This window comes from Oncorhynchus mykiss, chromosome 6, assembly GCF_057628025.1.
Source record: "Oncorhynchus mykiss isolate SJ-2025 chromosome 6, ASM5762802v1, whole genome shotgun sequence".
Taxonomy (NCBI): Eukaryota; Metazoa; Chordata; class Actinopteri; order Salmoniformes; family Salmonidae; genus Oncorhynchus; species Oncorhynchus mykiss.
In genome coordinates this window covers 55833377-55855433 of record NC_143027.1, presented here as the reverse complement: position 1 = coordinate 55855433, position 22057 = coordinate 55833377, and the positions used below count along the sequence as shown (strand labels likewise).

The following is a 22057-nucleotide window of genomic DNA, read 5'->3' as shown; positions in this document are numbered from 1 at the left end:
AATTCTTAAGGTCAAAATCCTACCCAAAATTCTCATCTCCCTAAATACATAATTAAGTACTACATCCCCTGAAGATTCCCCCAAGAGTTCACTTAGTCCTGGCTCTTCAACCCCATTACCCTTCAAATTTACTAACAATCGCTCCCTTTCTCTAACATATTTTTGGCACTGAAATAGAACATGTTCCACTGTATCCAAAGATCACACCTCCCAGCCAGCCGGATGTTTCCCCACCACTTTCAAAATACCATTTAGCCTTGTGTTTCAAACTGTGTTCGAATACTCATTAACATACTGCATACTACATAACGACTATATACTCATATACTATATACTATATACGTTCATTTTAGTATACTGTAAACGATCCACTCTCACAATCATTCCAGTTGAGAGTTATAGAGCTTTGCTTGTATACCGGAAGTTGATGCTGGTGCTATGCAGCGTTTTGCTAGCATAACAAATTACTAGCTAGACTTTTTACGATTTCGGGTGTGTTCGTAAATTCAATCTGGAGTGCCAGAGTGCGCTCTGGGCGTTCGTAAATCCACAGCGTTGTCAGTCAGATTGTTGATTCATAGGTTCATAAATTCAGAGCGTTTCGCTCTCGGAGCATTCAGAGCGTACACTGGACGCTCTGGCAAGCGTTCAACTGTAGTCAAGCACTCAAGCTAACTGGCTAACGTTGGCTAGTTACTTACAAACACAAATGAGAGAACACCCCCACTCTTGACTATTTTACTCGACCTAGTAGAGCTGGTTAGGCTGTTTTCATGTTATCCATAACATTGGTGACTAACTGTGCTGCTGGCAACAATTTAATAAAGGTATTTTTTTTGCCACCGGGCATATTGTAAATTCATCAGTTACTCTGTTTGAGAGTGCTCTAAAATCGGAGTAGATAGACAGAATTAACAATATCAATTGAAACGCACAATAACTACACCACTAAACTAAGAATGACCTTCACTGTCTCTTGGCCACACTCCAGTCCAGTTGGCGGAGGTAATGCACCTTAGTTGGTTGCCAACCGCCATATAAAATCACTGAGGAAGAAGAAGAAGAAGAAGGAAGTTGAGGCCGAAGGGAGTTCGCGCAAAATTAAACGATTTTCGTTGTCCTCTCGTCACATTTCTGGCTGTACAATGGATTGGAAGGGAGATAACGGCGTAAGTTTAACTTTACAGTGATTCTTGATTGAAGAGGAAGGGAATACTTGCTTTCTAATTAGAGCGGTGCTAAAATAGCCATCATATCTAGCTAGGTAGCTAGTTAGCCTAAGGTTGGACGCTTCATGAATTGGCAGCAAGTTTGGGGAAATGCCATTGAGAAGAGGTAGCAGTCAAGCATGTCAAGGCAGATGGATAGCTAATAACTAAACTAGCACTGATCAGTAGGTATGTAATGTTAGATTACCAACAACATTTCAGACAACTGTCATCGTCTATGCAGCTGACGTTATTCAGTATAGCTACTGTAGCTAGGTTGATTAGGTAGCTGTATGTGTGTATCGTAGAACTGGGAAACTATTAGGTAGTTAACTTTCTAACAAAGCTGCAGTAACTAGCTTAACTAGGTCTATCAACTGGTGGCTGTTTCCCAGATATGGGATCAAGTCACGGATGGGTATAATTTGTGTAACGTTCAAACGGGAATCTTTTCTAAAAACGTAGGAAAGTACAAGGTTGCCAACAAACAACGCATATAGTACAGAGTAGCATGATCAATTCACCTAGTTAACTAGCTGCCGAATAGGCATCAACTCACCACGTAGCTGGTAAAAACCTCTTAAGGATCCGCCCATTAAAAAAGAATAATAATAATCACCTAAAATGACATACAGGCAGTTAGATTTGGGTATCTCAGGCCATGAAGCAATGATATGCATTTTCTTGGTACCATTTGAAAGGAAACACTTTAAAGTTTGTGGAAATGTTGGAGAATATAACACAATAGATCTGGTGAAGGATCATCCAAAGAAAAAACAACTGTTTTTTTTTGTACCATCTTTGAAATGCAAGGAAAGGCCATAATGTATTATTCCAGGCTGGGTGCCGTTTAGGTTTTGACCACTAGATGGCAGCAGTGCATGTACACTTTTTTTTTTAGGCTGATCCAATGAACCATTATATTTGTTGCATTTTTCATGTTCATGTTCAAAATTGTGCACTCTCCTAAAACAATAGCATGGTATTCTTTCACTGTAATAGCTACTGTAAAATGGTCAGTGCAGTTAGATTAACAAGAATTTAAGCTTTCTGCCTATATCAGATATGTCTATGTCCTGGGAAATGTTCTTGTTACTTACTACAACATGCTAATCACATTAGCCTACGTTAGCTTAACCATCCTGTGGACACTGATCCCAAAGAAGTTCATGTTTGTCCATAGGCTACCAGAGTGAGGACAGACATTTTTCAGAGTAAACATGGTGGGTGAAAAACTTAATTAAATAGCCCACTCCCTACCTGGTATTTTATTATCCTGCTATACAACCTTTTATGCATTGTTTGTTGGCAACAAATTCCTGTTGGAACGCAAACACAAATTATACCCAGCCATTGTAATTATTTTTCCAGTCACTAGGTCCGTCTCTCAAGTCGAGTCCCAGGAAGAATGGGTCGAGTTAAGGCCAAGTCGTGCATTAAAAAAATATATTCATGCAATGACTTGTTCAACTTCAAGTCTGTGTCATTATTGAAGCTACCACAAAGCCCTTTTCATTATTTTGTCTACAACATATTATGATTATGTAAGAATTATTTTTTACAAGAAATTCCAAATGCAAGTTTAATAAGTAAATGATTACAAAAATAAATTGCCTACCAAAATATCATGTTCCTGCCAGCCTAGTGTGTCACACTCTGTAGGCTATAGCCTTGAAATAATTTAAATAGGCCATAAAATATAGCCTTAGTAATTCTTAGGCTACCTATCTGGTTCCTGACCTATTTAGTGTTTATATGCTGTATAATATGACATGTTATATTTGAAATGATGAGTGCTTCTTAGTCACCTTTTTTAAATGTATTTTTTTATACTTATTTTTTATTGTAGGAACACAAAGAACAAATAAAATCAAATAAAAGAACAACAAAAAAAGATCTGGCAGTTACAGTGCACTTCATACCTTCATCATCATATCATCATATTCGTTACATTGACATCTTTGAATTCGACCTTTTCCAAGTACGAAACCCATTTTCCCCAGTATTCTTGACCTCTCTCCTGCTGAGTTCTTAAAGCAAAGGTCATACGCTCCATGTGGTGTATATCTTCTACAATGTCTATCCATTGTGTCACTGTGGGAGGGTCTTTTTGTAGATATTTCCTAGTGACAGCCTTTTTACTGGCTGCCAGTAGGACCCATAGTCACCTTTTTAAAGAAAAGTATACTACAGTACACAGTAGAGCACATGAGTTGAGTAAATTAATGTACTATACTCTACTACTGAACTATACTGTGCTTTACTGTACTGCGCGCTAAACTGTGCTGTACTTTGATGTCCAAACGTGTGAAAAATAAACATCTATAATTGGTTCAGATTTGGCTGGACCAACCTATTTGGTCTTGTTTGGGGGCAAAGCTCATTAACATAATTGCCAGTGTGTAGAATAATACCCACATATGCAAAGGAGGATATTGCATATTTATACCTTTTGTAAACCTATTTAGGATACATTACCATGAAGAGAATGACATTCATATCCATAATTATGCATTTCTGTGGAGTACAGATCAGGGACCCATGATTAAATTCTATTATCGCAATTCCGTTACTGGGTGTAAATCCACTTCACTTACTGTAGTTAACCAAAATAATAGCTTAGTCATAGCTGGTGCCCCATTTCATTCTGCAAACATTGTTGCATCTTAATTCGGTGGATTTAACTGAATGTTTGGAAAACGTGGACAGATAAATAAAAAAAACTGAGGGAGATTTTACCGAAATTTTGTTAGCACACTTTGCAGCTGCACAGTTCTTGCAGTAAATGTTTTTTTTGTCAAATCTTCAGTGTAAGTTGTTCAAAGTAGTCCGTGTACATGGAGTTTTTATGGTTTGTTAAACTTTGAAATCAATGTTTTTTTTGTTTGGCATACATTTGAGTCTCAGTGCAATTCCATTACCATAGAATTGGCTAAATACCATAAATTGTCTGTCTGTCTTTTACTTAAACAATGGGGAGGAACCAGAAAGATCAGGCTACTGGAATTCTTTGCAGTTTGGTTGTTTTCATGATTTTGTCTTTTTTTTAATCACCTGCCCAATGGGTCAACCTCCGAGCACGCTCAACTTGCATGACTGCTCAGTTCAAATGCCTCAGGCAGTAGGCCAACCCTTAATGTCAAATAGTACCATCTATTTGCAAGTCAGGCAAACTTACCAAAATTGAGAATTTCCATCTATAGTTGATAATGTACCCATTCTCTCTTTTTGTGTATTTGACAGGTTCACAACCATGACGGTTGCCAAGGCCACGGGGGTCACTCGCATGGGCCTGCGGTGCATGGATTCGGGGGTCACGGCGGTGGTTTGGCGCACGGGTTCATGCCTGCTTTCCATGGCCAATTTGGCCCACGAGCTGACCAGATGATAGACCCCACTCAGCAGCCCAAGAAACGGTCGCATATGGATGACAGCAGCAGCTGGGACATTGTCAAAGCAACACAGTAAGATTCACCACTGTTGTGTCTCATATTAAACCCTATAAATGCCCACTCAGTGCAAATGTTCTGATCCCAGCCCCATAGCTCAGGTCAAAAGTAGTGCACTATATGGGTAATATATTTTCATTTGAAATCATCCCTTGAGATCCACAAAGCAGTAGTGATCAGAGCAGTAAGAATTGCCAAATGGCAATACTGAGGACTGAATAGCTTTCAGGGATTGCAAACTCGTCACTCTTTGGGGATATTCATCTACGTGAATCGTGTAGATCTGTATAAAAAATATAAAAAAACTTTGTGGGTGACTCTCGCAAACAGATCTTCTCCCTGTGTGATCACTACCTTCTCTGGAGACTGTCCGCATGCACTCCACGCAACAAACTTGTTTCCTTACTGGGAATTTTGGAGTGCAACCTGTATTCAAAATTGTGCTGTAAATATAGTTGATAGATGCAAATTATAGTTGCTTGTATGTTTTCTATAGCCCAAATGATTACACACGGAAGTTATTAACTATAGCCATTATAACAATAATGGTATTTATTAACCTCAGAGGCCCAACTCAGTCCCACAGACACAGATGAGAGAGTACTGAGAAACCTTATTCGATGCATAAACAGTATTAAACATAAATGACACGTATTTTCTACCATAAACGCCACTTTCACCTTGGGGCACTCTGTTCACAACATTGACATCAGCAAAGACGGCGTACACGTGGTTGCCGGGTTGTGAGGCCGGTTGGACGTACTACCAAATTCTCTAAAATGTCGTTGGCGGCGGCTTATGGTAGAGTAATTAACATTAAATGAAATTATCTGGCAACAGTGAATATTCCTGCAGGATATTCCTGCAGTCAGCATGCCAGTTGCGCACTCCCTCATTGCGCACTCCCTCATAACTTTTGTGTGTGATAAACTGAACATTTTAGAGTGGCCTTTTGTCCCCAGCACAAGGTGCACCTGTATAATAATCACATTGTTTAAGCAGCTTCTTGATATGCCACACCTGTCAGGTGAATGGATTATCTAGGCAAAGGAGAAATTCTCACGAACCGGGATTTGTGTTTTTTATGGAACATTTCTGAGATCTTTTATTTCAATGCCTGAAACATGGGACCAACACTTTACATGATGCATTTATCTTTATGTTCAGTGTAGTTTTTATTGGGAAGGCAGATTGCTTTTGATTTTAAAAAAAACATATCACTTTTGCATGTGAAAATACCGAAATACTAGTGTTTAACCTACATCACTTTTGGTTTCAGCCAACTTTGCTGTTAGCCAGAATAGGGCACCTGGCTCATGGCAGGCTGCCCGCTACGCCTGCCCGGGCCGGCTTAAACGAATCCCCTCCTTGATACCAACAAATAATGGTGTTTCTCATATCAAAATGAATGACTGAGCACAGAATGCAACCCTATGCGTTCCACAAATAGAATATCAAACCGAGTTCAGAGTGATGTCGTTCAGAATGAGTTCTCCATAAATTATCACATGTGACAGCTGTGAGCAGCCAGACTCATCCCTTAACCACACTGGCTACTCAGCTGCTTTAATCCGTCCGTTGTTTCTGCGCATCTCCATCAGTTTTTAAAATGTTATTTAGCCGTGATGATGAGTGGGCTGTGCAGAGAGTGATGGGTTTTCTTAGTTGTTGGAGCGGTTGCGCAAAGTGGATACTTTTTAAAATTTAGCTTGTAAGACAAAACGGGCCAGTCTGACTTCGCTTTCACGCTGTCTCTGGAGTTCCACTGCCAAAGAGGAAAACGGAGCACCGTGACAGTCGTGCTTGAGCTTTTACATCACTTAAAACCGTGCGTTTCTAGTCCAAGCTACTCAAAAGTTATGCTCTATATTACCGGAGCTACTGTACTTTCGTCCCTTTCTATGCAGTTGGTGCACATTTTATATAATTTTATAAACCATGTTGCGGGGCCGTTTTAAACTACTAGCGAGCTGCGAATTTGTGGTTTGATAAACGACTTTCTTTAGTCATGTTACCTTGGCTATGCACACATTTGGATGGCACAGGGAAATTGATAGATAGCTTACTCAGGGATGTGCATGTGCCTTAGTAATATAATTCAGAATCAAATCTGTCAATATTTCTGGTGTTCCTTAAATTCTGTTTGGTGCCAACATTTTAGTCATTTATTAGATGCTTTTAACCGGAGCGACTTACAGGGGTGACTGCATACATTTTCATACTTTTATTTCCCCATACTGGTCCCAGATTAGACCATGTGTTCGGTTTTGTTCCTGTGAAAATCCTGCATCCTTCCGGTCAACTTCTCTCTCAAACTCAACATCTCTGTTCTCCAACCAGACCATGTAAATGTCATTGTAGTCAAGCATGCTAATAACTAGCATAACTTTTCTGACCAAATGCTGAAAAGCCATGGCATCAATTTATGAACATGACTAAATACTTACCCCTAGTGTCAGTACATAGATATGACATGACAGAATATTGTAGTTTACCACTAGTTGTAAAAATGGTAACCTCCATTTAGTGTACCAGATTTTCCTTTTGATTCATGCTTATATTCCAGTACACCTTCCAGAATATTTTACCAGGGATAGATCGATGGATAGAAAGGTGTATTCTATGTGCGAGTGGATCTCTTTTCAATATCTTTTCCCCCTTGGATTCTAGGTTTGGTATCCTGGACCGATGTAAGGAACTGGTGGAGGCTGGTTACGATGTGAGGCAGCCTGACAAGGAGAATGTCTCCCTCTTACACTGGGCAGCCATTAACAACCGTGCAGAGGTGGTCAAGTAAGGGCTCTACATCAAACACGTGTCTGATTTAGGAATGTAGTTTTACATTTAGATTTTGAATGTGGAGTTTTTTTTCTTACAAACAACAAGCCAACGTCATTCCCAAAGAGGAACCCATGCTAAGCGGAAGATTCCTGTGCAAAGACATTGGTAGGTGTATTTTTAAGATGTCCGTTCAATGCTCTTCCGTAGGTATTATATATCCAAAGGGGCCGCCATAGACCAGCTAGGTGGTGACCTGAACTCCACCCCCCTGCATTGGGCCATAAGGTAATTGCTTTGTTGGTAGGCAAGGTCACCCCTCTCTCCCTCTCTATCCACCCTTACAGCTTCGGTCAAATATATTGGCACCCTTACATGATTTACTATTTCTTCTCAGACACGTTTTAAATGGAAAACTTGCATTGTTCACAAGTGTATTTGTTTGATCCACTTCAAAGTAAAAAAATAATAATAATTGGCCTGGACTAAATTATTCAAATGAATTTGGTTGGAGGCAAGTTCTCATTTACTGTGTCATAGAGCCAAACAGGGAAATGGTTCCAATCATTTTTTCCATATGGAATTTTTTTAAAGAAGCGCTTAAAATAAGGGCTGTGTTTCGTGTACGCTTACCCTGGCGTGACGTTTGGTGCTTACCCTGGCGTGACGTTTGGTGCTTACCCTGGCGTGACGTTTGGTGCTTACCCTGGCGTGACGTTTTGATAACCAGGGAAATCTCTCTCGGACAAGGGGACTTTTCTAATTATATTTGCCTATATTTATCATCAAAGTAGACCTCATGCAAGACTACAGTTCCCTGCAAGCTCCTGCACGTCATCTCTAGCTGACACCTTTGCTAACAGGTATTGTCAATTTAAAACTTGCACAAGACAGTTCACAGAATTGTCAATTTTATTAATTACTACATTTAGCTAACATTCAATTGTTAATCCAGAGATTCTTACCTTTGCCTCAAAGGCAAAATCTCGTCCAGATCATTGCATTTATAGTCCTTTATGGTAGCCACATTAGCAACAAATTAGTGGTTCGTTTTTTTGGGGGGGGGGTAAAATAAAGGCAAAATATATTGATAAGTCACCTTATCCTAGAGAGATTTACACGGTTATCAAAACTTCACGCCAGGGTAAGCACCAAACGTCACGCCAAAAAGCACCAAGCAATGCAGGTGTAGAAGCACGAGATCTGAGATATGAATTGTGTTATGGGGTACATATCAATATGGTTTGGTGATTTTATGTTTGGTTGTCTGTGGACAGGCAGGGCCACCTCTCCATGGTGATCCAGCTGCTGCGGTACGGAGCAGACCCATCTATGGCAGACGGGGAGGGCTACCGCAGCCTGCATCTGGCAATCCTCTTCCAACACATGCCCATAGCAGCCTACCTCATGGCCAAGGGACAGGTGAGACTCTTTCTCTCTTGCTCTCTTTTCCTCTCTCAGCCACACTCATTCTCGCTTTTATTCTTGTGCTTTCTCATCCTTACTTTCTCTTTTATTCTCCCTTCAGTCTAACATTCCCTTTTTTTTTTTTTTTTTTTCAACGAGTGTTTATTTTTTAAAACATTTTTTCTGTTGTAGGAAGTTGACCTTCCTGACTCAAATGGGCAGACACCCCTGATGTTGGCAGCACAGAAAATCATTGGGTACGTTTCCCTGCAACCCAATGATTATTTGTTTCTTTTCCATGTATTCTTACAATAACATATGTCCCCAATAACTGGCCTATTAGGCTGTTTTGGTAATGTACTACTTAAAAAGGTCATGGTTAGTGTTAGGGTGGGGATATCTGAAGTCAATAAACGAATAATTGAATGCAGGCCCGAGCCCACTAACTTCCTGATGAAATGCAATGCGTCGGTGAGTGCGGTGGACAAAGTGAACAGGAACTCTCCGCTGCACTGTGCCGTGCTGGCGGGAAACGTGGACGCTGCACACGTCCTGCTGGAGGCCGGGGCTAGCGTGGATGCCGAGAACGCCAACGTGAGAACCTGACCTCACACACACACACACTAATTAATCCTATCATAAATGTGAGCTCCTGGAGGACACTGGCTGCCTTATAGCGATGGGTTGTCTTCACACACAGTTACACACCTCTGGTTGGGGGGGGGGGGTTATAAATTAGTAGACTAAATCGATACATGCATCATACTCAGGATGTTACTAACATATAAGGCTCTGAGATACATGTGTTGGCCTATTTTAAAAGTTGAACATGTGCATATTTATTTGCTATTGTAAATCTAATTTTATTGGTCATATACACATGGTTAGCAGATGTTAATGTGAGTGTAGCGAAATGCTTGTGCTTCTAGTTCCGACAGTGCAGTAATATCTAACAAGTAATCTAACAAATTCACAATGACTACCTTATACACACAAATGTAAAGGGATGAATAAGAACATGTACATATAAATGGATGAGCGATGGCCCTAGTGACTATAGTGTGTGAGGTTAACTAAGGATTGCGAGTGTGACGATGTGACTGTTGCGTTCGTCTCCTCAGGGTCACACTCCCATAGACCTGGCCCACCAGGTGCACAGCCCCCTGCTCATCCACATGCTCAACCACATCAAGCAGGAGAGGATACGCTCCAGCTCCCGCTGCCTGCGCCTAGTTAACCGATACAGGGTATGGACACCACAAACACACTTTTCCTCTGCCTATGTTACTTCAACACACAGGGTGTGTGGGGCACTACACTTTCGTATCCTCAACAAATGTCTATGAGAGATGTTAACCCATATTTCCAGTATTGTGTGTGCGACAGCATAAGGGAGAACAATAATTAACCTCTTGCTTAAAATAGAGATCCCAACGCTGAAGTTTTCCTCGCATTGTGGTTGAAATTAATACTAGTATTTCTCTTTTTAAAGATTATTTACGTGATTATCTCTCTTGTGTCCTGGTCTCTGTTTAGGTGTGTCTTCAGTTTATGTTCAGCGTTGCTGTGCTGGGCAGTTTGGGAGCGATAGCTGACTTGAGCTCAGAATCCTGGCTGCTAAAAGGGGTTCTGCTGGCCTGTGTGATGGCTGTGGTCAACCTGGCCCAACGGTGAGAACGCACATTGGCCTGCCCGTGGTCAATCCAGTAGGCGAGACCACACACCATCACAGCGATTAGGGTTGATCAGCTGTTATGAGTGTTCTTCAACTGCTAGTTAACTGAGATGCATTGAGAGATCCGCAGTGCACCCCATGTCGAGAGCTCTGTTGGTATTACTAGGGACCTCCCGCAAGATGGCGCTCACATACTGACTAGTAGTAGCCTGCTTTTATTCATACTGTCCGTGCTTGGTTCTGTCAAATCTCCCTGGGCAGTCGTTTGCTGACACGACTGCTCATTAAGTAGAAAATGTACTCTCTAGGAGCATTTATGGCACAACTCATTTTTAATTTTCATTCAAGACTTCTATTAGTTGAAACAATGTTATAACGAATACAATAAGTGTGTGTGTGCACTTGCAGGCAGTTGGCGAGCCAGGCCCTGCAGTCGCTGGTTCCTGCTACAGCTCTCATGGCGTCAGTCTTCTGGATGCTGGTCACCTGGTGCCTGTGGTTCCTGCCTGATATCCTTTAACACAGGGCCTCAACTGACACTCGTACTCCAACCCAGCACAGCACTCTACATTCTGTATTTGCCCGGCATGTAACACTGTACTAAATCAACACTTAAAAAGCTCCCCTGTCATTGACTGTCCTAGTCCATCTCGGTCTAGTTCAATCCAGCCCATTCTAGTCCAGCCTAACCAAGCCCATCTCTTTAAGGAGAGTCGGAGCTCCTTCCTCCTTGCATATTTTATCAGATGGCAGGTAGGCGGGGTACAGTGTATACAGGGGAGAGAGCACGAAAGTATAGGGTTCGGGTGGTATTTTCTACCCATGCTGCTATGGGCAATATGTGCTTGAGAGGCTGCAGCACTATCGCTGCGCTGCGCTTTTGCGCCAAGTACATCTCGGTCCAGTGTCATAGTTTGTGTTAAAGTAGTTAATGCAATATACTGTGTTTCATACCCATAAAATTCAAATCTGGACCTGTCAGTTGTGTTTTCTTTGTTCTTCCCCTCTAATCAGGGACTTATTTAGTCCTGGGACACTAGGTGGGTGCAATTGAATTATCAGGTAGAACATGACTTCCAGGGTAGGTTGGAATACACCTACTGTATTTGGTGTGACGTTATGTCCTTAACCCGTCTCCCTACATTGTCCCAGTGCCACGGTACAGGTGTTGTTCACTGTCAACGCCACGGCTCTGCTCTACTACTACCTCCGCTCCTGTAGGACTGACCCCGGCATCGTCAAGGCAACCGAGGAAGAGAAAAAGATGGTAAGGAGCAGGACATCAGGAGAGGCGTTGTTCCATGACTGTTGTTTAAAAAATAAAGATATATATTTTTAAGACTGTTAGAAAAATATTATGGACAGGTCACAACATTTACCCGGGTCAGGCTCGAGGGGTAGTTGGCATGTGACATATCTGCCTATCTACTTCAATGACATGGATGTGATTTTGATCTTGTTGGTCTTCCGTGTCTCCAACAGAATGTGGTGTTGCTGGCAGAGGCGGGCTGCTTGGACCCCAGGATCTTCTGCACTTCCTGTATGGTAAGCCACAAGGACCAAAGTAGGCCGGTCACATTCCAACACATTTACTCAAACCATAGCTATTAGCGGGATACTGAAGACTTCCAATTAACAAATATGTTTTTGTTCAAGCTTTCACATGTTAGGAAATGTGGTGATATGAAGAACTGCTGATTGGTGGTTGTTTTTCGGTTATGCAGATGAAGAAGCCAATGAGGGCAAATCACTGCTTCTCCTGTGACGCCTGCGTGGCAAAACAGGATCATCACTCCATCTGGATCAATGGCTGCATAGGTAACTAAAAGCACAGAGCTTATATATTTGTCTACCGTATATTATAGATATAGTTTGTAGGATAATCTACCCTAAGCCTCAATATGCACTAATTGGTTTGTGTAGTGGAATACAATCATTGTAGTGGCAGTCAACTAGTATTTGAACACTTGGAAATATAGTATTCTAAGATTAGCTGACTCAAATACACAGCCAGCATTAGCCACTTTGTCAGCACCAGAGTTATACGTTTTAATGACTAAGTTTTGGTCTTCTTTCCACCCATCCTTACTTTCTTCAGGTGCCAGGAATCACCACTTCTTTGTTCTCTTCCTGCTCTCTCTCTGCCTGATGGGAGCGTGGATGTTCTACGGATGTCTCATGTGTGAGTGACAGTCTCAATTAGTCACGTAGACATTAGTACTTTATTGCACTTTATTTGTGTACATTCTTAAGTAAATGCATTATCTTCTTGCCTGACATTCTCGTGTGTGTTGCCAGACTGGTCAAAGCACTGTCCGCTGCACTACCAGGAGGAGGGTGTGTGGGGTGTTATCTCTGCCCTGGTGGGCTGTTCTTCCTGGGTACTGGGCATCTTCTGTCTAGCTTTCTTCCATACCGCCTGGGCTTCCATACTACTGGTCATACAGCTCTACCAGGTAACTGTGTGTGTGTGTGTGTGTGTTTTGAGGTCGACCGATTATGATTTTTCAACGCCGATAGCGATTTATTGGAGGACCAAAAAATGCCGATACCGATTAATCTGCCAATTTTTATATTTATTTATTTGTAATTATGACAATTACAAGAATACTGAATGAACACTTTTATTTGAACTTAATATAATACATAAATAAAATCTATTTAGTCTTAAATAAATAATGAAACATGTTAAATTTGGTTTAAATAATGTAAAAACACAGTGTTGGAGAAGAAAGTAAAAGTGCAATATGTGCCATGTAAAAAAAAAAAAGCTAACGTTAAAGTTCCTTGCTCAGAACATGAGAACGTACGCTGGTGGTTCCTTTTAACATGAGTCTTCAATATTCCCAGTTAATACGTTTTAGGTTGTAGTTATAGGAATTATAGGACTATTTCTCTCTATACCATTTGTATTTCATATACCTTTGACTATTGGATGTTCTTATAGGCACTATAGTATTGCCAGCCTAATCTCGGGAGTTGATAGGCTTGAAGTCATGAACAGTGCTGTGCTTCAAGCATTGCTAAAAGCTGCTCGCAAACGCAGGAAACTTGCTGTTTGAATGAATGCTTACGAGCCTGCTGCTGCCTACCACCGCTCAGACTGCTCTATCAAATATCAAATCATAGACTTAATTATGATACAATATAAACACAGAAATATGTGCCTTATGTCATTAATATGGAAACTATAATTTCGAAAACAAAACGTTTATTCTTTCAGTGAAATATGGAACCGTTCTGTATTTTATCTAATGGGTGGCATCCCTAAGTCTAAATATTGCTGTTACATTGCACAACCTTCAATGTTATGTCATAATTATGTAAAATTCTGGCAAATGAATTACGGTCTTTGTTAGGAAGGAATGGTCTTCACACAGTTTGCAACGAGCCAGGCGGCCCAAACTGCTGCATATACCCTGACTCTGCTTGCACAGAGTCAGGGTATATAATATTGCCTGCTAACATTAATTTATTTTCACTAAATATGCAGGTTTAAAAATATATACTTGTGTATTGATTTTAAGAAAGACATTGATGTTTATGGTAAGGTACACTGGTGTAATGATTGTGCTTTTTTCGCGAATGCGCTTTTATTAAATCACCCGTTTGGCGAAGATGAAGTAGGCTGTGATTCGATGATAAATGATTATATGCAACGCAGGACAAGCTAGTTAACTACACATGGTTGATGATATGACTAGTTTAACTAGTGACTATGTTAAGATTTTGTTTTTTTCTAAGATAAGTTTAATGCTAGCTAGCACCTTACTGTGGCTCCTTGCCAAGGTAATCGGTCGACCTCTATTGTGTGTATGTAGTAGCTAAATGATGCTACAATAAAACCTCCACTGCTACAACTGTAAGTATGTTGTATTTGAACGTCTTGAAACGCTGTTGTCTCAGAGCTGTTAAAGAACTACTGCATTACTATGTGCACTCGCGCTACATACACTATTTGATTTTCTCGTTTTGCTCGAGCTGCCATTGTTTTTCCTGTGTGTTTCTTTTGATTTGCTCAGAATCAAACGCCGCGTGTATTATTCATGATTGATGTGTTGAAGCCGTCTTGCTGCTGCGCCTTCCCCAGGGCAGTCCCCCCTGCTGGGGCCCCACTCACACTGAGATGTCTCTCACTGCTTTAATGATGCCGGGCTGGGAGGAGCGCTGAACTGCTATTTGCTTTAGTCTTTTTTTAGGAAATATTTAAACGGATGCATTATTTATCGTTGTTTTATCATTTTTTTACGACTTGTAAGCCGAAGTGACAATTTGGAGGCATAGTGGCATTTCTATTTTAGTTAGACGTGTGTCTGTGTGTCTGTCTGAATAGATTGCGTTCTACGGCCTGACCACCGCAGAGAGGGCAAACCTGATGCTTCGCCAGAGGAAACTCCCACAATCCATCTCCCTCAGACAGAACCCTTACAAGTAAGTGGTCTTCATCAGGCTAACCTGCCGATTCTGTTTACTTGGTGACGAAAGCAGTAAGCAGTGTTCCCTCACACTATTTAGGTTTGTAGCCCAGTGCTTCTCTTTCACTTTCTCCATTCTTCTCTTTTCTCTCCCTCTCCCTCCATAGTTTGGGTGTGGTGCGTAACCTGGTGTCATTCTTCCAGCTGCGTTGCTGTGGGCTGTTCAAGCCCGCCATGGTCGACTGGACCCAGCAATACCCACCTGGCCGAGACCACATGATGTTCGGCCACCCCGACATCGTCTGACCACACAGGGTCAGAGGGCAGCTAGGGCTGGGTCCACGGTCGTTCTGGACCAAACGGATTAAGCTTATTTATTTTTTAATCTTTTGTAAATTTTGGACAGCCTGTGAAGAAACACCACTATAAAGGGAAATAGCATGGAGGAAGTTGTACTGACTTTTTTCTTTTTTTTTTTATGTGTTTGCTTTTTGTACAGACTACTGCTGCCTTATGCTGGTATATATTAATGAGGGGGAAAAAATGAACATTTGAAATATAATTTGTGTGAAGTCAAATTAGCCTTAATATGGCTTAAATTGTATATTAAGTTAGTCAGTGTTTTTATGAATATAAATATAGTTATATTTTGATCAATGTGTTTTTTATGAAGAATGATCTTTTAAATGTCTGTTTTACAGTGTTCGCAAGAGGCTGTGAGTGTTTTTAGATTGAAGGACCAACACCGTAGACAGTTTAAGCAAAGCATTGCTTTGTCAGTCACTGAACTCTTTTGATTGGAGCATGCAGTGCATACAGTTTCTCTAGAGCAGTTTTTCTAATACTGGTACTGTACCTCCTAAGTATGCTCATTTTCTATCCAGCATCTCTCGACAGTGGACACACAAACCATTGCTGTTTCCGATTCCCTCTCCCAGAGGTGTGTGTGCTCGTTCACTCCCCCTTGTGTATTTAGAAGGAATGAACGGGTGGAAGAAATATGGTTGACAGTGTACTGTTGGCAGTGCTTTTACATCCATTAAGGGTGAACTAGTGCCCACTATTGGGAGAAGGCAAGGAATCAGAACTCAACCCATATCTCAACAATCCAATATCCAACCACCATCCTACGAACTATGCTCTTCTCTTTCAGCCTTAAAGCAACCGTCTGAGATTTCCAGTCATTTCGATTAAATGACAAACTCTTATGTTATCGTAACCAAAACGAAAGACCCATTACTCCATTTAGTTATGTTTTTATTATCATATTAGGACTTTATATGCTAATGTATAGCTTCAAGTCATGCTAAGAAATGTTCTCGTGGAATATCATTCCGACAGATAGAAATCAAGTGATATTTCCGTGTGAAAATGTCATGGGATACATTTGATTCACTGTTTACATTTTTGTGTTGAAGTCACACTGATGGTATGCACGTCTTACAGGGTGTGGCTTTGATGAGACTGGACAGTTTTTTTTTTTTTATTATGTTTGACCTGAAATGTCATGTGATGATATTAGCATCCAGCATTTTTTTCTGCTTTTTTTTCTGCATAACCACATGAAGTAATGTGCCATTGTAACCCGCTGCACTGGATATTGGAATAAAGCATTGCAAGTTGGTTTTTACTATGGCGTCAGAAAGCCTTTTGAGTTCGATACTGTATGTGAGCTTTGATTTTTTTCCCCCCCATGACTGCTTATGGAGAGATTTGGTATCTTCATGTTCCAATCGATCTTGCATAGCCCATGTGAAGACGTGGTAAGTAAAACTTTAATTTACCTTTTTTATTTATAATTGATATGTTGCTATTCATTTTCATATTTGGGTAAGCCTCTACCAAGTCAGGCTCCCAATTTACTTATGTTATCCACACCACAGGAGACCGTTTTAATGAAACGAATTATGCATACAAAACATTTTTTAATTGAAGCCAAAGAAAGACACCAGTCAATATGTCATTCTTTTACTTCACACCATCTCATTGCAGGTAAACATTTATTTAGATTTTTTTTATCCATGTACACACACCCGCATCAGCCTCCTGCAGTTTATGTACTTTTAATTAGAAACAGCTTGCGCGTGGGCACCCAGACATACGTTTGGATAGCTTAACGCAAATGTGTTTGGTAATTAGCGTTGCCGTGTTTATTTAAATTACACAGGCATATTTATGAGCGCGGATGAAATCTATTAATAATGAATTAAAAACACAGCTTGGAGGCAAATTAGTGTAGCTGTCTTCACCAGGCAGCACATTAACGCAGAACAGAAATATGGCTTAATTATGTTTCCTTCTCTCTCTTGTTTTCATGTTAATTTGTTTTTAATGGGGAGAGAGATAATTAGCTAAACGGCTTGTTGGCTTTTGTTTGGCGCTTTATGTTTTTGCCTCAAAGCTTCCGATTTATTTTGAGGTGCGCTTATATTCTATTGTGTTGCACTTTCAATATATTTTGAAAAGCATCTGGTTATAATTGATTCATGCTATTTGAGGTCTACCCATCCTATACCCCGTCCATAGGTGACCGTCTGTATTGTAACCAGGTGTGTTTGCTGGTCTACAAAACCAAGGAGGCTCATGGTTCACAACCCCTTCCATGGACATTCACAGTAATTATGACAACTTCTGGAGGATGTCCTCCAACCTATCAGAGCTCTTGCCGCATGAACTGATTTGTTGTCCACCCAGTCAAAGGATCAGAGAATGAATCTAGTACTGAAAGCATAAGCTACAGTTAGCTAGCATTGCAGTTCATAAAATGTGAGTAGGTTACACGGAGAAAGACGATAGTTGGAACAGTTTTGAACAAATTTATTTATTTAAAAATTAAGAAGCATGAGAGCTATATTTGGTTGTATTTTTTTCACTTAGCTAGCGGATGCAGCTAGCTAGTTTAGCCTACTCAAACACCCGGCTCAGAACAGAGAGGGATGCTATGTTAGTTACCTGGCTATGGCTATCCAACACTGGAAATAGGCTGTGGTTAGCGGTTATCATATGAAGGTCTGGCTTGGAAAGGTTTTTTTTTTCTCGCATTGTCACTGATGGTTTGCACTGAAGTCCACAAGTGAAGGGAAAAGGTGAGAGGAGGAGAGCGCGTAGATGCAAGAAGGAATTACAACAAGCAAAGTGATCATGCTGTTTGTATGTGGCTTCTATGAAAGTGAGCTGTGTTTACGTTTGATCACTGTTGGAAAAACGTTTCTTAAACGGAAGTAAATGGAACGAAACATGGATGAAAATACCTGAATTTGTCCAATAGAAATTCACATTTGCAACTGTTGGACTAACGTTTACTCCCTAGATCAGCTAGATGCAAGGCAGTATTGAATGTGTCACTGTCACCTTGATTACTCAAAATGCTTTAAGTTGTCAAACCTTTCATTCAAAGGCTAGGTTGAAACAACTTCATGATGGGTATAGGGAAAATGTGATTATCATGTAGTAGCCTAAACACTGACATTACATTGAACTGGGTGAATGGGTCCCTGAACAAAAGGGAGGGTCAAAATCAAAGGTAACAGTCAGTATCTGGTGTGGCCACCAGCTGCATTAACTTAGGGCTAGGTGTCCCGCTAGTGAAACTGGAGGGCGCGCCATTCAAATAAAAAATCATAAATATTAAGGATTTTAAACATTTATCTACATAAAAGTGTCTTATATCAGCTAAAAGCTTAAATGCTTGTTAATCTAACTGCACTGTCCGATTTACAGTAGCTATTACAAGGAAAACATGCCATGCGATTGTTTGAGGACGGCGCCCCAGATCAAAATATTTTTCCACCAGCACAGGTTTTGTACATTCACATATAACGATTAAATATTCACTTACTTTTTGAAAATCTTCCTCTGATTTGTCATCCAAAGGGTCCCAGCTATAACATGTAGTGTCTTTTTGTTAGCTCACATCCTTCTTTATATCCCAAAAAGTGAGTTTAGTTGGCGCCATCGATTTGAATAATCCACTTCAACTTGCAGAGAAAGGAATCTAAAAATCTACCCCTAAACTTGTTTCAACAAGTCAAAATACATTTCTATTTACTCCTCAGATACCCTAAAATGTAATCAAACTATGATATTTTTTTCGGAAAGAAGTATGTTCAATAAGAAAACCGATTTTAGCAGGTGTGTAATATCATCATGGCGCGCACAAACACACATTTCCAAGTCTGTGTCCTTCTACTAAAACTGATATTTATTATTCGTTTTTGAATGTACAAGCCTGAAACCTTGAACAAAGACTGCTGACACTCTATGGAAGACATGGGAATTGCATCCAGGGAGCTAATTTTCAATATGACCGTTCTCTTGCATTTCTAAGAGGATTGTCTCCCTCAAAAAAAATTCTGGTTGGTTTTTCTTTGGATTTTCTCCTACCATATCTATTGTCATATTCTCCTACATTATTTTAACATTTCTACAAAATTCTAAGTGTTTTCTTTCCAATGGTACCAATTATATGCATATCCTGTCTTCAGGGCCTTGAGCTACAGGCAGTTTACTTTGGGCAAGTCATTCAGACAGGGAGTGGAGAAAAAAGGGGCCTAGCCCTAAGTTAATTACTGCAATGCATCTCCTCCGCATGGACTGCACCATATTTGCCAGTTCTTGCTGTGAAATGTTACCCCACTCTTCCACCAAGGCACCTGCAAGTTCCCGGACATTTCTGGGGGGAATGGCCCTAGCCCTCACCCTCCGATCCAACAGGTCCCAGACATACTCAATGGGATTGCGATCTGGGCTCTTCGCTGGCCATGGCAGAACACTGACATTCCTGTCTTGCAGGAAATCCCGCACAGAACGAGCAGTATGGCGGGTGGCATTGTCATCCTGGAGGGTCATGTCAGGATGAGCCTGCAGGAAGGGTATCACATGAGGGAAGAGAATGTCTTCCCTGTAACGCACAGCGTTGAGATTACCTGCAATGACAACAAGCTCAGTCTGATGATGCTGTGACACACGCCCCAGACCATGACTGACCCTCCACCTCCAAATCGATCCCGCTTCAGAGTACAGGCCTCGGTGTAACGCTCATTCCTTCGTCAATAAACGCGATTCCAACCATCATCCTTGGTGAGACAAAACCGCGACTTGTCAGTGACGAGCACTTTTTGCCAGTCCTGTCTGGTCCAGCGATGGTGGGTTTGTTCCCATAGACAACGTTGTTGCCGGTGATGTCTGGTGAGGACCTTCTTTACAACAGGCCTACAAGCCCTCAGTCCAGCCTCTCTCAGCCTATTGCGGACAGTCTGAGCACTGATGGAGGGATTGTGCGTTCCTGGTGTAACTCGGGCAGTTGTTGTTGCCATCCTGTACCTGTCTCACAGGTGTGATGTTCGGATGTACCGATCCTGTGCAGGTGTTGTTACACGTGGTCTGCCACTGTGAGGATGATCAGCTGTCCATCCTGTCTCCCTTTAGTGCTGTCTTAGGCTTCTCACAGTACAGACATTCCAATTTATTGCCCTGGCCACATCTGCAGTCCTCATGCCTCCTTGCAGCATGCCTAAGGCATGTTCACGCAGATGAGCAGGGACCCTGGGCATCTTTCTTTTGGTGTTTTTCAGTCAGTAGAAAGGCCTCTTTAGTGTCCTAAATGTTCATAACTGTGACCTTAATTGCCTACTGTCTGTAAGCTGTTAGTGTCGTAACGACTTTCCACATGTGCATGTTCATTAATTGTTTATGGTTCATTGAACAAACATGGGAAACAGTGTTTAAACCCTTTACAATGAAGACCTGTGAAGCTATTTGGATTTTTACGAATTATCTTTGAAAGTCAGGGTCCTGAAAAAGGGACTTTTTTTTTCTTTTTTCTGAGTTTCCATATGTGTTATGTCATAGCTTTGCTCTCTTCACTACTATTCTACAATGTAGAAAAAATAAATAAAACCCTCAAATGAGTAGGTGTCAACTTTAACTGATACTGTATATATATTTATATATTTTTTTAACATTATTTCAATACTGATTTAACAGGAGGTGCTGCAGAACCCTCAGCAGCTCTAATTCCCACGGCTATGCATGCATTGGGATTGGTTCAGACTACAAAACCCCCCACAAAGGTCTACATTTGGTTTCTCTTTGATGATACCCATCATATTATAGTGACAGCAATGTTGCCGAGCCTGTTCTTCTAGCAGAGAAGGCATCTCAGACTCTCCTCTCTTCTCACCCATTCATTTCAGAGGTAGTCCGTCACCTCATAGGGCTGGTGTGTGGTGATAAGACTCCAGGAATGTAGCCCATTAGGACCATGGAAGAACATATTCCAGTATCCACCCTGAACCGCTTGAAGCAGCCTGGTCAATAACACTTACCTCACATGGAAATTTCATGATGGATCAATTCAAATTATGTTCATGCATTTCAACTTAATTAGAGAGAGCTCAAGTTCATCATCAGTCAGATCCATGGACCCTTGGATCAAATATTCAAAAAAATATGGCACTGATTGGACACTGGCCAGTATGATATCGGTTTTACTGAAAATACAGCCGGTCTCAGTCAATTCAATGTCTATTCCGTGTTGGATCAATGTAATTTCATTGAAATGATGTGGAAACAACGTTGATTCAATCAGTGTGCGTTTTACATGTATCAAACATATCACTCACAAATCACAAATGTTTTACTACAGTACCTGCACAGGTCTGTGGACGAATCCGTATCATTCTCTCCCCCCACAGTTCAGTCTCAAATCAGTGAGTGCGACCACCCCAAACCCCAGAGGAGAGTCCTTAAATACAGCCCATCTCTCTCATCACCCAGTTTAATGGTGACGCTCAAATTAAAACATACTTCTGACACTCAAGACCTACAGTAGCCCCCTCCACCTATGACAACACAGGCCATAGAGACCCCTGGCCCTAAGCTGGGACCTGGAGCTTTCACCAACCATTTGTCCTGGTCTTCTTACACAAGCATGATTGCTAGAGATTTCCTGAAACTTCTGGGTGACAGTAGCCAAGGGGAAGGACTTGTGTTGATATGAAACCACCTTTATCGTATTCATACTCTAGAGTCTAGACTAATGCTATAGGACACCACCATATCATCGACCATGTATTCATCACCCGAGGGAGACAGTAAAGCATACATGAACAGGACAGACACCGG

General features: G+C 41.1%; 1 protein-coding gene across 1 annotated transcript; it reads left to right on the top strand.

Annotated features, from left to right (window-relative positions):
- Nucleotides 1–382: 382 nt before the first annotated feature.
- Nucleotides 383–16562, top strand: LOC110526170 (putative palmitoyltransferase ZDHHC13). The gene is made up of 17 exons (XM_090238227.1): nt 383–1169; nt 4452–4672; nt 7328–7450; nt 7646–7723; nt 8713–8857; nt 9035–9099; nt 9274–9436; nt 9964–10089; nt 10379–10512; nt 10926–11028; nt 11662–11784; nt 12000–12062; nt 12242–12335; nt 12616–12699; nt 12816–12973; nt 14851–14948; nt 15100–16562. Exons 1-17 carry the CDS (start codon nt 1146–1148, stop codon nt 15236–15238), a joined length of 1941 nt encoding a protein of 646 aa, XP_090094353.1. The 5' UTR covers nt 383–1145; the 3' UTR covers nt 15239–16562.
- The last annotated feature ends 5495 nt before the right edge of the window (nt 16563–22057 follow it).